This window comes from Hypanus sabinus, chromosome 27 (genome assembly GCF_030144855.1).
Source record: "Hypanus sabinus isolate sHypSab1 chromosome 27, sHypSab1.hap1, whole genome shotgun sequence".
Classification (NCBI taxonomy): domain Eukaryota; kingdom Metazoa; phylum Chordata; class Chondrichthyes; order Myliobatiformes; family Dasyatidae; genus Hypanus; species Hypanus sabinus.
In genome coordinates, this window is record NC_082732.1 from 44,799,496 (window position 1) to 44,815,798 (window position 16,303).

The 16,303-nt window shown below is 44.3% G+C and overlaps 1 protein-coding gene across 6 annotated transcripts in view; it reads left to right on the forward strand.

Annotated features, from left to right (window-relative positions):
* Positions 1 to 16,303, forward strand: part of LOC132382283 (polyhomeotic-like protein 2) — a 163,713-nt gene that overhangs the window by 66,264 nt on the left and 81,146 nt on the right. For all 6 annotated transcript variants that reach the window (XM_059952387.1, XM_059952386.1, XM_059952388.1 and 3 more), the window contains one exon: positions 5,728 to 6,025. In XM_059952387.1, the coding sequence (XP_059808370.1) occupies positions 5,728 to 6,025 (298 nt within the window). The remainder of the gene's footprint in view (positions 1 to 5,727; positions 6,026 to 16,303) is intronic.

Sequence of the window (16,303 nt, forward strand, 5' to 3'; positions counted from 1 at the left end):
TGTGTTTCAATGAGATCCCCCTCATTCTTCTAAATGCCTGTGAGTACAGGCCCAGAACTGTCAAATGCTCCCCACAGGGTGTGAAACTCCTCACGAGTCATGAGTAAGACAAGCCTGTGTGCTCCAAAGGGAAGGCCCAACTGAGCAGCCCAACCTTTTGACACTGCTACCCTACTGCATGCATTAACATCAATGTCTGTTTAAATAGCATCTTTAGTGAGGTAAAACAACCAAGAAATAGAGTCACAGAGTCAGACAGCACAGAAACAGGCCTTTCAGCCCAACTTGATCATGTCAACCAAGTTGCTGAACTGAACTGGTCCATGGGCCTGAGTTTGGCCCAAATCCCTCTAAACCAGGCGCTCCCAACCTGGGGTCCATGGACCCCTCAGTTAATGGCAGAATAAAGGTTGGGAACTTCTTCTCTAAACATTTCCTAACTATATACCTGTCCACGCATCTTATAAATGTTGTAATTGTATCCTGCCTCAACTACTTCCTTTGACAGCTCTTTCCACATGGATATCACCCTTTGTGTTAAAAAACGTTGCCCTCAGGTGCCTGATAGAAATCTTTCACCATATTCCCATCCATTTCCCCAGGACTTACACTTTTACACACCAATATCTATCTATCTGTCTCTCTCTCTCGCTCCCTCCCTCCCTCCCTCCCTCCCTCTCTCTCTCTCCCCCTCGTGCACACACACACACACACACATACACACACACACACACACACACACACACACAAACACACACACACACACACACACACACACACACACACACACACACACACACACACACACACACACACACACACACACCAATCCTCTGTGTGGGAAAAAGTTGCCTTTCAAATCCCCTTTTATATTATTCCCTGTTCACTCTGGCTGGATTTGGACTCCCCTTCTTGTTCTTCATAAGCCCATCTGCCCTACCGGGGCACAGGCCACTGACAGTGACCCATCCGAGTCCTCTGTCCTGGGTTAGTCTTTAAATGTGTGGTCCATTTTCAAAGATCCGTCCTTTCCCAGGGGTAAGGTCTGTGGAGCTTCTGTTGGTGTTTCTGTAGCTCTGGTTTTTATAGGGTGGGGTTGGCTGCCCCATGTCCAACACCCCCCCCCCTTCTTTTTGCACTGGGACTTGCACTCCCTAACCCTGGGGAAAAGACTGACTATTTCATTTATGTGGTTTTATAAGCCTCTCCTTTCACTCCAGGGCAAACATCCCCCAACCTGTGCCATCTCTCCTCTCAAGCCGTCCACTCCTGGTAACAAGCTCAATTCTCTCTGACAACCTCTTCCGGTTAGTTCGAGATATAGTACAGAACAGGCCTTTCCGACCCGACGAGCTACACTGCCCAGTAACCTCCCTATGCAACCCTAGCCTCATCGCAGGACAAATTACAATGACAAATTAACCTATGAACCAGTAGGTCTTTGGATTGTGGGAGGAAACCAGAGCACTTGGAATAAACCCATGCATTCACAGAGAGAACATACAAGTTCCTTACAGACAGCACCAGAATTCAACCCCAAACTCTGGCAGCCCGAGTTATAATAGTGTGTCACTAACCACTATGCTACTGCGGCACCCAGTTTGCTATCAGCCTTCCTGGGTCGGTGTATGTTGGCTGTTGGTGGGTCAAGGAGGAAAGTTCAAGGAGCATCTGAGAGAGGCGGTGACTTGGTTTCCATAGCAATCTGTGGCAATGAATTCCACAGATTCACCACCCTCTGGCTAAAGAAATTCCTTCTCATCTCTGTTCTAATTGGGCGTCTATTCTGAGGCTGTGCTCTCTGGTCCTGGTCTCCCCCACTATAGGAAACCTCCTCTCCACATCCACTGTATCTGGGCCTTTCAATATTCAATAGGCTTCAATGAGATCCCCCCTCATTCTTCTAAACTCCAGTAAGTACAGGCCCAGAATAACATGAGATAATATGAAAACGAGGGGATTTAGTGGGAAATGATGCAGATTGGCAGGTATAGGGGTAATTGGTAAAGGAACACCCTCACACTCCTACCACAGCCAGTCCTCCCACCAGCATACAGGCATGCTTTTGTTCATATTTTACTGAATTAGTTGACAGAGTTTTGGCAGCTCCCTGAACCGGCAGTGCAAACCGCAAGGTTTACCATCCCAACATTGTCTGGACCCCGTACACACACCTATCTGACACAGCCCCTCCCCCCACACATATCCATCCCCATCCACTCCCTCACCTGTCTGCCCCCAGCCCCGACCTCACCTACACTTGTCCGAGCAGACCACAGCAGCCTACGGCCGGTCCACACACAGATACAACTAGGGATACACCTGCATAACCCAGTAGAGTAGTCGTCCCACACAGGAACATTCAGTAGAGCTGGACAAGGGGTGATGGTCCAAGATCCTCATGGAGGAGGGCATTGTGCAGTGGCTCTCTCAGGCTGGACAGTCCGGAACATCACCAACAGTTCTCAGGATAAAGGAAACAAGAGGAAAGAAGGGCCAAATGGTCTCTTCCTTCTCCTTATGCTCCTGTGAGCTTCTTCAGCCTGAGCTACCTATCTCTTAGACCTTAAGACATAGGAGCAGAATGACCCCATTTGGTCCATCAAGTCTGCACCACCATTCTATCATGGCTGATTTTTCTCTCTCAACACGATTCTTATGCCTTCTCCTCATAACCTTTGACACCGTTACTAATCCAGATCCCATCAACCTCTGCTTTAAGTGTATCTGATGACTTGGCCTCCACAGCCCGTCAGGTCTTGTCAGCACAGGGCAGGTAGGAGATTGAGCTAAAGTTGGCCAGACTTTCCTGTACAGAATCACTATGACTGACCGTGGCAGGGTCTTGGTGGTAGTTGTCAGTATCATACCAGTATCCCAAAACAGCAGAAAATGAACCTCATTCGGAGTGCCTCTTGTGAGGTGAACACTCAATAAATCCATTGGGTCCAAGTGCACAGCTCTCTGAATGTGCTGCATAGGTAGTTAGGGTGGAAACGAAGGTACGCTCGCTGGTCAAGGCACATTCAGAAAGTCACGTTAAGACCATAATTCCAGTAGAAGTGGTAGAGGCAGGTTTGATTTTGTCATTTAAAAAAAAATTGGATAGGCATATGGACAGGAAAGGAATGGAGGATTATGGGCTGAGTGCAGGTTGGTGGGACTAGGTGAGAGTAAGTGTTCGGCACGGACTAGAAGGGCCAAGATGGCCTGTTTCCGTGCTGTAATTGTTATATGGTTATATAAGACATGAGCAGAATTAGGCCATTTGGCCCATCGAGTCTGCTCTGCCATTACATCATAAATAATTTATTATCCCTCTCAACCCCATTCTCCTACCTTCTGTCCATAACCTTTGAAGCCCTGACTAATCAGGAGCCTTTTAATCACCGCCTTAAATATACCCAATGATTTGTCCCTCACATCCTTCTGTGGCAATGAATCCCACAGATTCACCACCCTCTGTCTAAGGAAATTCCTCCTCGTCTCTGTTCTAAATGGATGTCTCTCTGTTCTGAAGTTATGCCCTCTGGTCCTAGACTCCTCCACAATAGGAAACATCTTCTCTACTTCCACTCTATCTAGGCCAGGGGTTCCCAACCTGTGGTCCACAGACCCCTTGGTTGATGGTAAGGCTCCATGGCATGAAAAAGGTTGGAATCCCCTGATCTAGGCCTTCTAATATTTGATAGATTTCAATTAATTTCTTCCTCATTCTTCTAAACTCCAGTGAGTACGGGCTCAGAGCCATCAAATACTCTTCATACATTAGCTGTTTCATTCCTGGAATCATTCTGGTGAAATTCCTCTGAACGCTCTCCAATGGCAGCACATCTTTTCTTAAATAAGGTGCCCAAAATTGCTCACAGTACTCCAAGTGCAGTCTGACTGATGTTTTATAATGCATTGCATCCTTGTTTTTATATTCTAGACCTCTTGAAATGAATGCTGTATGAAACTTGATGAATGTGTATAAAACTGCACACAGCAGTTGTATACAAATTTGGTCAGGCCACACTTGGAGTATTGTGTGCACTTCTGCTAACCCCAGTTCAGGAAGAATGTGGAGCCATTAGAGAGAGTGCAGAAGTTCACCAGGATACTGCTTGGACTACAGAGAATATGATCCATAACGAGAGGTTGGATGAACTTGAGTATTTCTCCCTGGAGTGGCAGAGGCTGAGGGGAACATGATAGAAGCAAGTGTTAGAGTACCTAGGCAGAATCATTTCCCTGGGTAGAAATGTCAAATACTAGGGGAGTGCATTTATGGTGAGAGGAACAAAGTTTAAAGGGGAGAGTGAGAGAATGAGTTTGAAGTAGGTAAGAAGGGATATAAAGGGGTATGGGTGGCATGGTGCCTACTGCTTAGCACAACGCTTTACAGTACCAGAGACCCAGGTTCAATTCCTGGTGCTGTCTGTAAGGAGTTGGTACGTTCTCCCCGTGACAGCGTGTGTGTTTCCTCTGGGTGCTCCGGTTTCCTTTCCCTGTCCAAAGACGTACCGGACAGTAGGTTGATTGATCAGCTGAGGTTAGTCTAGGGTTAGGTCTGAGGTTTGCTGGCCAGTTTGCTTGAAGGTCTAGAAAGGCCTATTCCATGCTCTATCTCAATCAATCAATAGATAGATAAATTTAATATTAGAAAAATGAGGGGGATCTCAGTGAAATCTATCAAATATTGAAAGGTCTGGATAGAGTGGATATGTAGAGGATGTTTCCTGTAGTGGGGGATTCTAGGACCAGAGAACACAGCCTCAGAACAGAGGGACATCCATTTAGAACAGAGATGAGGAGGAATTTCCTTAGACAGAGGGTGGTGAATCTGGAACTCATTGCCACAAACGGCTGTGGAGGCCAGGTTAATGGATATATTGAAAGCGGAGATTGATAGGTTCTTGTTTAGCCAGACCGTCAAAGGTTTTGGGGAGAAGGCAGGAGAAGGGGGTTGAGAGGAAAATAAATCAGCCATGATGGAAAGGTGGAGCAGACTCCTTAGGCTGAATGGCCTAAATCTCTTGTGTCTTATGGTCTTTTGGGATGAGTGGGACAAGTTTTTTCTTATTACATGCAGAGAGTAGGGGAGGCTGATACAATAATGGTTGTTTTAAGAGGCTTTTAGACTGATACAGTTTGGAAGGATATGGATCATGTGCAAGGCAGAAGGGATTGAGGGGTGTCCCGGTAACATAGCAACTAGCACAATGCTATTACAGATCAGGGTGTTGGAGTTCAGAGTTCAGTTCCGGCATCCTCTGTAAGGAATTTGTACGTCCTTCCCGTTAACACATGGGTTTCCTCTGGGTGCTCCAGTTTCCTCCCAGTCCAAAGACGTACGGGTTAGTAGGTTAATTGCTCACTATATATTGTCCTGTGATCAGGGTGGGGTTAAATCAATGGGCTGCTGAGCCTGTTCCGTGCTGTATCTCTAAATAAAATATAAAAATGAAATTATTTTGACATCTTGTTTGGCATGGATTTGGTGGGTTGAAGAGGCTATTCCTGTGCTGTATTGTTCTGTGAAACTCCTGACAGTCCCACTGTGTGAAAGTGACCATGTCCACAGACAGAGGCCTCAGATTTACCCAAGTCATTTTAGATCTAGAGATGACATTTTGCTCGTGTTTTCTGAGTGTGGACACTTTTAAACTCTTATCTGTATGTCTCCACTGTTAACTGCTGTTCACTAATGGCTCCAGTTTCCGATGCATTCCCCACTGCAACCAGGTGCAGAACCTTGCGATCCGAAACCAGCAGAGTGCAGCAACGGCGGCAGCAGTGCAGCCACAACTGCAGAGCGTCACTCTGAAAGCAACCGCACCAGCGACGCCCGCCCCGGGGGCCCCGCAGGCTAAGACGCCAGGCTCGGTGCCCGCTCCAGGCAGTAAAGGAGGCCAGCCTGACAGCATGGCCGACAGTGGCAAGAAAGGAGAATCTGGCATTTCTGCCTCCGGCTCAGACACCAGGAGTATCAGTGTGGCCGCCAGCACTACGCCAGTCAGCACACATCCTCTCATCACCACAGGTAATGACATCCTCCTGGGGGGTAGGGGGTGCGGGGGAACCATTTTTCCTTGTTAATATTTATTTATTTAGAAATAGGGCACGGAATAGTCCCTTAGAGTCACTTCGCCCAGCAACTCCCGATTTAACCCTAGCCTAATCACAGGGCAGTTTTCAATGACCAGTTAACCTACTAACCCATACGTCTTTGGACTGTGGGAGGAAACCGGAGCAGACGGAGGAAACCAGCATGTTCACGGGGAGAAGGTAGAAACTTCTTACAGGCGGGAATTGAACGTGAGTCACTGGCACTGTAAAGCATTGTGCTAACGGCTACATTACCCTGCCACCCTAAGCACATGCTCACGGGAAGTACGTACGCACTTCTCACAGACGGCTTTGGAATTGAACTCATTTTTGCAGTAAATACAAAGAAGCAAAAAAGGCAGAGAAACAAATAAATAAATAAGCAATAAATATCAAGAACATAAGCTGAAAACTCCTTAAAAGTGAGTCACTAGATTGTGGGAACATTTCAATGATGGGGTAGATGAAGTTCAGGAGCCTGATGGTTGAGGGATAATAACTATTCCTGAACCTGTTGTTGTGGGTCCTGAGGCTCCTGTACTTTCTTCCTGATGGCAGCAGTGAGAAAAGAGCATGGCCTGGATTATGGGCGTCCCTGATGATGGATTTTCAATACCTGCAGTATTTTGGCTTTATTTGTTGATCTGTCTTTTGAATTATTTAAAATTAGTGAAATGTTTCCAACTGCTTTTAGTTCTCAGAAGTATTCTAGTTTATTAGTCTTTACTAATTATTTTAAATTATTAGAAGTTAAATGTGTGCTGGGGCTGAAGTATTTCTCTGCAGGGACTGATGAATTTAACGTACTGCAATGTTTAACACTGATATTGTCAAAGTTGAGTTTATTTTCGCATGCACAGCTGCAATGAAAAACTTACAGCTGCATTACAGGCACAGAGCATCAGATAAGAAATATTTACAAGAATAACAGAAATGTATTTAAAAATTATACATAATTATATTTAATACATAAAAATTATACATATTTTCAAGAACACAGCTATTTTACCACCACAAGTATATTACCTCTGCCACCACTGCTTCATCATTTCCTGTTAGAATCACCTTATGTACAGACACTCCTGTGCCTAGCGTCACTTTATGGTCATACAGTCATTCTTTGTATATAAGCGACTTTATAGAGTCATAGAATGTACAGCACAGAAACAGGTCTTTCAGACAATTTATTCTGTGCCGAATCCACTTAAACTGCCAACTCCCATCAACCTGCACCGGGACCTTAGCCCTCAAGGGTTAGATCAAGCTCACATCCTTCACTTGCATGAGAAGATTGTTCCACATTCTCACAACTCTCTTAGTGAAGAAGTTTCCCCTCAGATTCTCCTTAAAAATTTCACCTTTCACCCTTAACGCATGACCACTAGTTGGTCCCACCTAAACTCAGCAGAAAAAGTCTGCTTGTATTTACCCTTATCTATACCCCACATAATTTTGTATACCTCTATCAAATCTCCCCTCAATATTCTACATTTCATGGAATGAAGTCCTAACCTATTCAATCTTTCCTTATAATTCAGGCCTTCCAGACCCAGCAACACCCTTGCAAATTTTCTCTGTACTCTTTCAACCTTATTTATACTTTACCTGTAGGTAGGTGACTAAAACTACAAGCGATACTTCAAATTAAATCTCACTAGCGTCTTGTACAATTTCAACATAACATCCCATCTCCTGTACTCAATACTTTGATTTATGAGGGCCAGTGTGCTAAAAGCTTTCTTTGTGACCCAATCTGCCTGTGATGCCATTTACAATAAATTACGTACCTGTATCCCTTTGACCTACTACACTCTTCAGTGCCCTGCTATTCATTATGTAAGACCTGTCCTGGTTGGCCCTACCGAAGTGCAACTCCTCGCATTTGTCTTCATTAAATTCCAGCTGCCTTTTCCAGCTGGTCCAGATACCACTGCAAGCTCTGATTGTCTTCTTCACTGTCCACTACACTCCCAATCGTGGTGTCATCCACAAATTTGCTGATCCAGTTTACCACATTTTATGTATTTATATTTATTGTGTTTTTTCTTATTATTGCGTTCTTTATCTTAATTGTGTTTTTTGTGCTGCATCAGATCAGGGGTAACAATTAGTTACTGGAAATGACATTAAACAATTTTGATTGAACATTGAGACAGAACAAAGGAAAATCAGCCCATTTAATGCAAAATTGCTAAACTATAGTGATTGTGATTGTAATGTTTGGTTTAAAACCAAATGGTTGAAGAGAGGTAGCTGTTAATGAACGTAGCGGTGTGGGGGACATCAGGCTTCTGCACCTCCTGCCCAGTGGTAGCTGTGGAAGAAGAGGGCAAGGATGGGATGGTCTTTGATGGTGAACGTTGGCATCTTGAAGCAGAGTCTCCTGCAGATTCCACTGATGGTGTGAGGGGAGGGTCTCCTCTGACTTCAGTATTTGTAGCGTAAATGCATTGCAATTATTTCATAAACACAGGAGATTCTGCAGATGCTGGTAATCCAGAGTAACACACACAAAATGCTGGAGGAACTCAGCAGGTCAAGCAGCATCTGTGTAGAGGAATAAACAGTCCGCATTTTGGGCTGAGAACCTTCAACAGGACTCAGTGCAGATAGTTCATTCACCTACTCTGGAAAGATATATTTCAAAGTTTAGAACATAGAACAGTACAGGCCCTTTGGCCCACAAAGTTGTGCCGAACTTCTAACCTACTCTGAGATCAATCTGACCCTTCCTTCCCACATAGTCTCCATTTCCCTATCATTCATGTGTCTATCTAAGAGTCTCTTAGACCAGCTGAGAGTATATTAACTGGCTGCATCACAGCCTGGTATGGAAACACCACTTCCCTTGAACAGAAAGGCCTGCAAAGAGTAGTGGATACAGCCCAGTCAGTTACTACTGGCCAGCAGGTTCAGGAACAGTTACTACCCCTCAACTATCAGGCTCTTGAACCAGAGGGGATAACTTCACTCCGCCCCCCCCCCCCCCCGATCACTGAACTGTTTCCACAAACTATAGACCTGTTTTCAAGGACTCTTCATCTCATGTTCTCGATATTTATTGCTTATTTATTTATTTATTGTTGTTATTTTGCTTGTGTTTTGTTTCTTTGTATTTACTGTGGATGCCTGTGAGAAAATGAATCTCTGTTTTACATGGTGACATAAACTTTGTGTCTGTGGTGGACTTTCTTTCGTGAACTTTAGTTCTGAATGCTATTTGCTTGCTTGTATTGTTGTTTTCCTATCTGCACATTGGGTGTATAACAGTCTTTTTAAACGCGTTCTCTTGGGTCTCTTTGTTTGGTTGCTGCCTATAAGAAGATGAATCTCAGGGTTGTTTATGCAAACTTTGATAATAAATGTACTTTGCACTTTAGTGGTGCTGTTGCCTACCCAACAACTGCTTCTCACAAGCATGGAGAGAATGTATTTTTACTGTGTGTAGCTTTGCAAACAGAGTGTGAAATAGTTTGATTATTTTCTGTGCACCTTAGTAGTAGCTTATTCTGTGACTTGCAAAGTATGATTTTGACTAGTTGGTCAGAAAATGTCAACTGTAGCTGAGTAATATTCTCATCTCTGTAGAAGGCTGTGGGCTTTGAATCCATCCTAGAGTTCCATGTAGACTGACAATTTAGTCTCCTCTCATCCTCCTTTTTCCAAAGAGAAAAACCCGAGGTCACTTAACCCTGGGTCATAAGACATGCTGTCTAATCCAGGCAGCATCCTGGTAAATCTCCTCTCCACCCTCTCTAAATCTTCCACATCCTTCCGATAATGAGGGCCAGAATTGAACACAATATTCCAAGTGTGATCTACCCAGAATTTTATAGGGCTGCAACATTATCTCGTGGCTTTTGAACTCAGTCCCTCAAACAATGAAGACCGACACACCATGCACTTTCTTTACAACCCAGCTTGTATGTCACTTTGAGGGATCTCAGGATGTGGAGCTAAAGATCCCTCTGCTCCCCATTCTCCACACTGTTGAGAATCCGGTTCCACCTTCCAAAGTGAATCACTTGACACTCTTCTGGTTGAACAAACTCACACACAAAATCAGGAGGGGCATAGACAGGCTGAACACACACAGTCTTTTTGTGCGCGTGGAAAAGGAGCCAAAGACTAAAGTAGCACGCACAAAACGCTGGTGGAACTCAGCAGGTCGGGCAGCATCTATAGAAATGAACAGATTTATTCTACTTCTATGGTAAGGCATGTGTTACAATGAGAGGTAGGGTAAACCTCTGGAACGGCAGAGACTGAGCTGACCTGATGAGGGTATATACAATTATGAGAGGCATAGACAAAAAAAATCTCTTTCCAAGGGTTGAGATGTCCAAAACCAGAGGACATGCATTTAAGGTGAGAGGGAGTAAGTTGAAAGGAGATGTGAGGGGCATGTTTTTTACACAAAGTGGTGGGTGTCTGGAATGCACTGCCTGGAGAGGTGGTAGAGTGAAACATTAGACACTTTTAAGAGATGTTTAGATAGGCTCATGAACGTGAGGAAAGTAGAAGGATATGGATGTTGTGTAGGCAGAAGAGATTAGTTTAGTTGGCTATTTGGTTACTAGTTTAATTGGTCTGGCACAACATTGTGGGCTGAAGGTCCTGTTCCTGTGCTGGACTGTTTTAAGTTCTGTAAAGCTAATCTCTCTACCTAAACACGGCTCTGTGTGGAATCTAGGAGTTAAGAGGATTTGGTGAGGCAGCGGCTCCTTTCTCTGATAGGTCGCTTTGCAGCCTGTTCAGTTGGGCTGGGGGTTGAAAAGGGTCCATGGAGAGCCTGACTACAGCTGAGAGCCGTGTAAAAGGCCATGCTTTGTCCACAGAGGGAGCCTCACTGAGATGGAGAGCAGCTGTCTACAGTAAATCTGCACCGCAGGTGGGCTTGGTGTTAATCTGCAGTCCGTTATTGTGATAACTATTGAATAGTCCGCCGTGCACAGCGGGTGCAAACGCTTCCCTCTGACTCAGAAGTTATAAGTTTGAACCCTGCTACATTAACCCAACGCGGAATCAAAAACAAGGGGGCACAGCTACAGAATTTATTTATTTATTGAGATACAATGCTGAAGTGAGGCTGTGGCCTGCAACTAACAGGCTGCTAGACTGGTTTTGTGGCTGTGAACTCACTTTTGTAAACTTTGGTTCTGAGTGTTATTTGCACTACAGGTTTCCCCCACAATCCGAAGGTACAGCGTTCCTATGAAACCGTTTGCAATCCAAAATGTTGTAAATCGGAGAAGCAATTACCATTAATTTATACGGGAAAAATTTTTGAGCGTTCACAGACCAAAAAAAATAACCTACCAAATCAAAGCAAATAACACATAAAACCTAAAATAACACTAATATATAGTAAAAGCAGGAATGATATGATAAATACACATCTTATATAAAGTAGAAATATTGTAGGTACGGTGTAGATTCACTTATCAAACTCGGGGAAAACAGCGTGCCAAAATCGATTTGGAGAGTGTTATGTCCGCAGCCCCCTCCTTTGTGAGAATCGCAAGAGCACTAGTTGAGGGGGGGTCAGTAGACCCAGGAAGTGGGAGAGAGAGAGAGACGTGCCGAATACCGCGTTTCACCGGGATGCAAAATGAGGCGACATTGACTATTGTCTCATGGAGACCACGTGTAAAGCCCTCGGGCAAAGTGGGCTGGTTGAGAGAGAGATTGCATCATCCCAACCTGATTGACACCTGAGACCCCGTGAGGAAGAATAAAGGAGGGTCTGTGGGGGGACAGCCCCTTCAGACGCACCAAGAAGACACGATAGCGATCCTGTCGTAGCGGGAAGCCATTTGGAAGGAAGCCACGTGCGTTAGATTCTGGGCCTGGAATCTGTGGCTGGAATCACGGAAAACCGCTTTTAGCTAACAACGGGGAAGCCCGCTCCCCTGATTCAACGGATTTGCTTCATAAAGTTTTTCTTTTCTCAGCAATCTCTCTCTCTGTCCAACAAGTGAAAACCCAGCGGCCCCCCCCCCCCCCCACCGAAAGCCAGAAGCCTGCAGGAATTTGAGTGACTTTTATATTTCCATCGGACACTAATTTATCCCCTAGTCAAACGATCGAGCTGTTTCTTATTGATGGTTATTATTAGACCCGCGCTTTTAGATTAAGTAGTGACTACGTATATTTGAGTGTTTGTATTAATCTTACGTTTGTGCCCCTTTCATAAATAAAGACTTTTAAAAGTAGTAACATCAGACTTCAACGGACCTCTCTATCTTTGCTGGTAAGTGATCCTGTTACAGGATTTTATAACAAGAGAAAGCAATCAGCACATACATGCATACGTATGCACGTACACGTATGCACAAACAGCTGCCTGCACAAGGCTTCACAGTCATTGTAGTCTTTCCTGGGGTAAACACACAGATAAAGTGGGCGTCTTTTTTTCATAAAAGCGAAAATCCTCTTTGGTTAGTGAAAACAAGTACTAATTGTAAGTCTTTCGTAACAGCGAGTTGTCGTAAAGCGAAAGTTCAAAAAGCAGGGGCCACCTGTATTTATTTTCTCTGCACATTGGGTGTTTAACGATCTTTTCTATTGGGTTCTGTTTGGTTTCTTTGTGGCTGCTTATAAGGAGACGAATCTCAAGGTTGTAAACGTATTTTGACAATAATGTACTTTGAACTTTGAAACGCCCCTTCAAGACGCTGCCCAGCAACCCCCGAGTCTCGTCACAGGACAATTTACAACGATCAATTAACCTACTAACAATATTGAAAGGCTTGGATAGAGCGGTCGTGCATGTGATGCAAAGGTTTTACAAGATATTGGTCAGACTGCATTTGGAGTGTTGTGAGCAGTTTTGGGCCCATTATCAAAGAAAACATGCTGCCATTGAAGAGGGTCCAGAGGAGGTTCACGAAAAAGATCCCAGGAATGAAAGGGTTAATGTATGGAGAGCATTTGATGGCTCTGGTCCTGTACTCGCTGGAGCTTAGAAGAATGAGGGGGGATCTCATTGAAACCTCTCAAATATTGAAAGGCTGAGATAGAGTGGATATGGAGAAGATGTTTCTGATAGTGGGGGACTCTAGGACCAGAGGGCACAGCCCCAGAATAAAAGGACACCTCTTTAGAGCAGAAATGAGGAGTTTATTTAGTCAGAGGGTGGTGAATCTGTGGAACTCATTCCCACAGACAGATGGTTTTACAGGTATGATCCTCTCTGAGTGACCGATTTGCTCTGATGTACGTGAGGTCTCGAGTTCAAATCCTGGAGAAACCCTGCTTTATTGAAGATCATGTTTCCTATAGTGGGTGGGTCTAGGACTAGAGAGTACAGCCTCAGAATAGAGGGTCGTCCATTTAGAACAGAGATGAGGAGAATGGTGAACGTGTGGAATTGATTGCCACAGTCAGCTGTGAAGGCTAAGTCAATGGCTATATTTAAAGTGGAGGTTGATAGGTTCTTGATTAGTAATTACATCAAAGGTTGCAGGGAGAAGGCAGGAGAATGGGGTTGAAAGGGATAGTAAATCAGCCATGATGGAATGGTGGAGCGGACTCAATGGGCCGAATGGCCCAATGCTGCTGCTGGGTTTGATAGTGTTCAGGTCTCCAGGTATGTTCAGAGTTAGCATAGACTCAGTAAGATTTCACTGGGAATGCTGATTGCAACACTGTGGCGAAGGATTTCACTGTTAACTGGAGCTGTGAAGTTTCAGGTTGAGCCTGTGGGAACTGTGAAGATTTATGATTAGAGGAAATGTGCTGAATGATTACCGGACATCAGCAGGGCTGTAACAAGCTGAACCACAACTCTAATGAAAGGGCAAATTAGCAAAAGACACCTGAACGTGCTGGGAGCTGAAGTGTGTGTCACTGCCCTGTGTTCATGTTGATGCAGTGATCCTTTCCATGTACTCTATACTTTTGAAGGAAGTGTGTGTCATTGTTCTTCACTCAAAAAATGTTCCTTTCCCCTGGCAGTAAGGCTGATCACTAACCCATACCTCCACACCCCCAACCACCACTACTTTATCATTTCCTGTCAGAATCACCTTATATACAGACACTCCTGTGCCTCGTGTCACTTTATGGTCATACAATCAATCTGTGTATGTAACTTATTCTTATGTGTTTATATTTATTGCGTTTTTTTCTTATTGTGTTGCTTATCCTATTGTGATTCCTTTTCTCTGTGCTGCATCGGATCTGGAGTAACAATTATTTTGTTCCATTTTATACCTGTGTATTGGAAATGATATTGAACAATCTTGAATCTGGAATTCAGGGAAACTCGCTAAGTGTTGCCTCCAACTTGAACTGTATCGTTCACACCTCCTTTCCAGCAGCCTGTCTGAGATCAACTTTCACCTCTCTCGTTCCATAAGCATAGGCATTTCTAAACAAAAATATATTTATTATAAATTCAAACCACTACAGTACTATTGCACAATCACATTACAAACAAAATGCAGAGAGAGTTCTCTCTAGTGTTGGAGTCTAGGACCAGAGGGCACAGACTTAGCATAGAGGGATATCCATTTAAAACAAAGATGAGGAGGAATTTCTTCAGCCAGAGGGTGGTGAATCTGTGGAATTCATTGCTACTGACAGCTATGAAAGCCAAGTCATTGGATATATTTTAAGTGGAGGTTGATGGGCTTTTGATTAGTCAGGGTGTCAAAGGTTACAGAAAGAAGGCATGAAAAGAGGGAAAATAGATCAGCTGTGATGGAATGGTGGAGCAGACTCAACGGGCCGAGTGGCCTGATTCTGTACCTGTAATGGTCTAAAAACCAGACACATCATGACTAACACAGACTAAACTAACACATTCAATCTTCTGCAATATGTTTTATGAATTGTTAATTTTTGTGGTAATATTACGTTATGTGTTGTGTGTGAGTTATATGTACACTATGGTCCAGGGTAAAATTGTTTTGTTTGGCAGTATACATGTATACAGTTCTCTCGTTTGACAGTATACATGTATACAGTTCTCGTTTGGCAGTATACATGTATACAGTTGTCTCGTTTGGCAGTATACATGTATACAGTTGTCTCGTTTGGCAGTATACATGTATACAGTTGAATGAACTGAACTTGAACAAGGTCATCCTCATCAATGATGCTATCTATCCCCTAGGGTCTCATAATCCCTCAATGATTCCCATGGGCACTGTGCATTCTTTTTCCGGAGGTACCCGGGCACGGACATAATCCCTGAACATTGCCAGGCAGTCAACCCTCCGCTGCCCATCTCCAGGGCCATGGAGCCCTCTGAGCTAGTCCCCGGAGCAGGTTAACTACCACATCTGGGGGGGGGGGGGGGGTATGATTTCTCACCAGGCTCACCATTTCTCTCTTGTCTGCGATGACAAATCACATATTTTTCCCAGGGCTGAAATGTCTAATACCAGAGGGAATATATTTAAAGTGAGGGGGTAGGTTCAAAGGAGGTGTGAGGAGTGGCGATCTTTTTTTTACACATGGTGGGTGTCTAGAATGCACTGCCTGGGCTAGTGATAGAGGCAGGTACATTTGGTATTTTGAATAGACATTTAGACAGGCACATGAGGGATATGGACATTGTGTAGGCAGAAGGGATTAGTTGGCCAATTGATCTCCAATTTGATTGGTTCAGCACAACATTGTGGGCCGAAGGGCCTGTTCTTGTGCCGGACTATTTGATGTTTTAAGACTTGCTGGCCTCACCGATGGCCGAGTCCCACACTAGAACAGTCTGGTGTTTGAATGTTCTAAACCTCTGGCAGTGTTCCCCAGAGAATTTTGGATCCAGTTCTCCTCTTTAAGAAATGATTTCACTGGGGATTGATGCTTTGGCACAAATCATTTCTTCTGGGGATTATAGAATTAGTCTGTGATAATTCCCTTCTAATACCATTCTCTGGAGAACACCACGTTTCAGCTCAGCACCAAATGGCCCCAAATACAATGCAGAACAGGACCTTCCGACCCAACAACCCACATCGTCCAGCAACCCCTGATTTAACCCTAGTCTAATCGCAGGGAAATGGACAATTTACAATGTCCATTTCACCTACATACCGGCATGTTTGTGGACTGTGGAAGCAAACCAGAGCACCCGGAGGAAACCCATGGGTTCCCGTGGAAAACATACAAATTCCTTACAGAGGACACCGGAATTGAACTCTGAACTCTGAGCTCTTATGGTATTGTGCTAACCACAAAGCGACAGTGCTTCCACAAGCTGTGA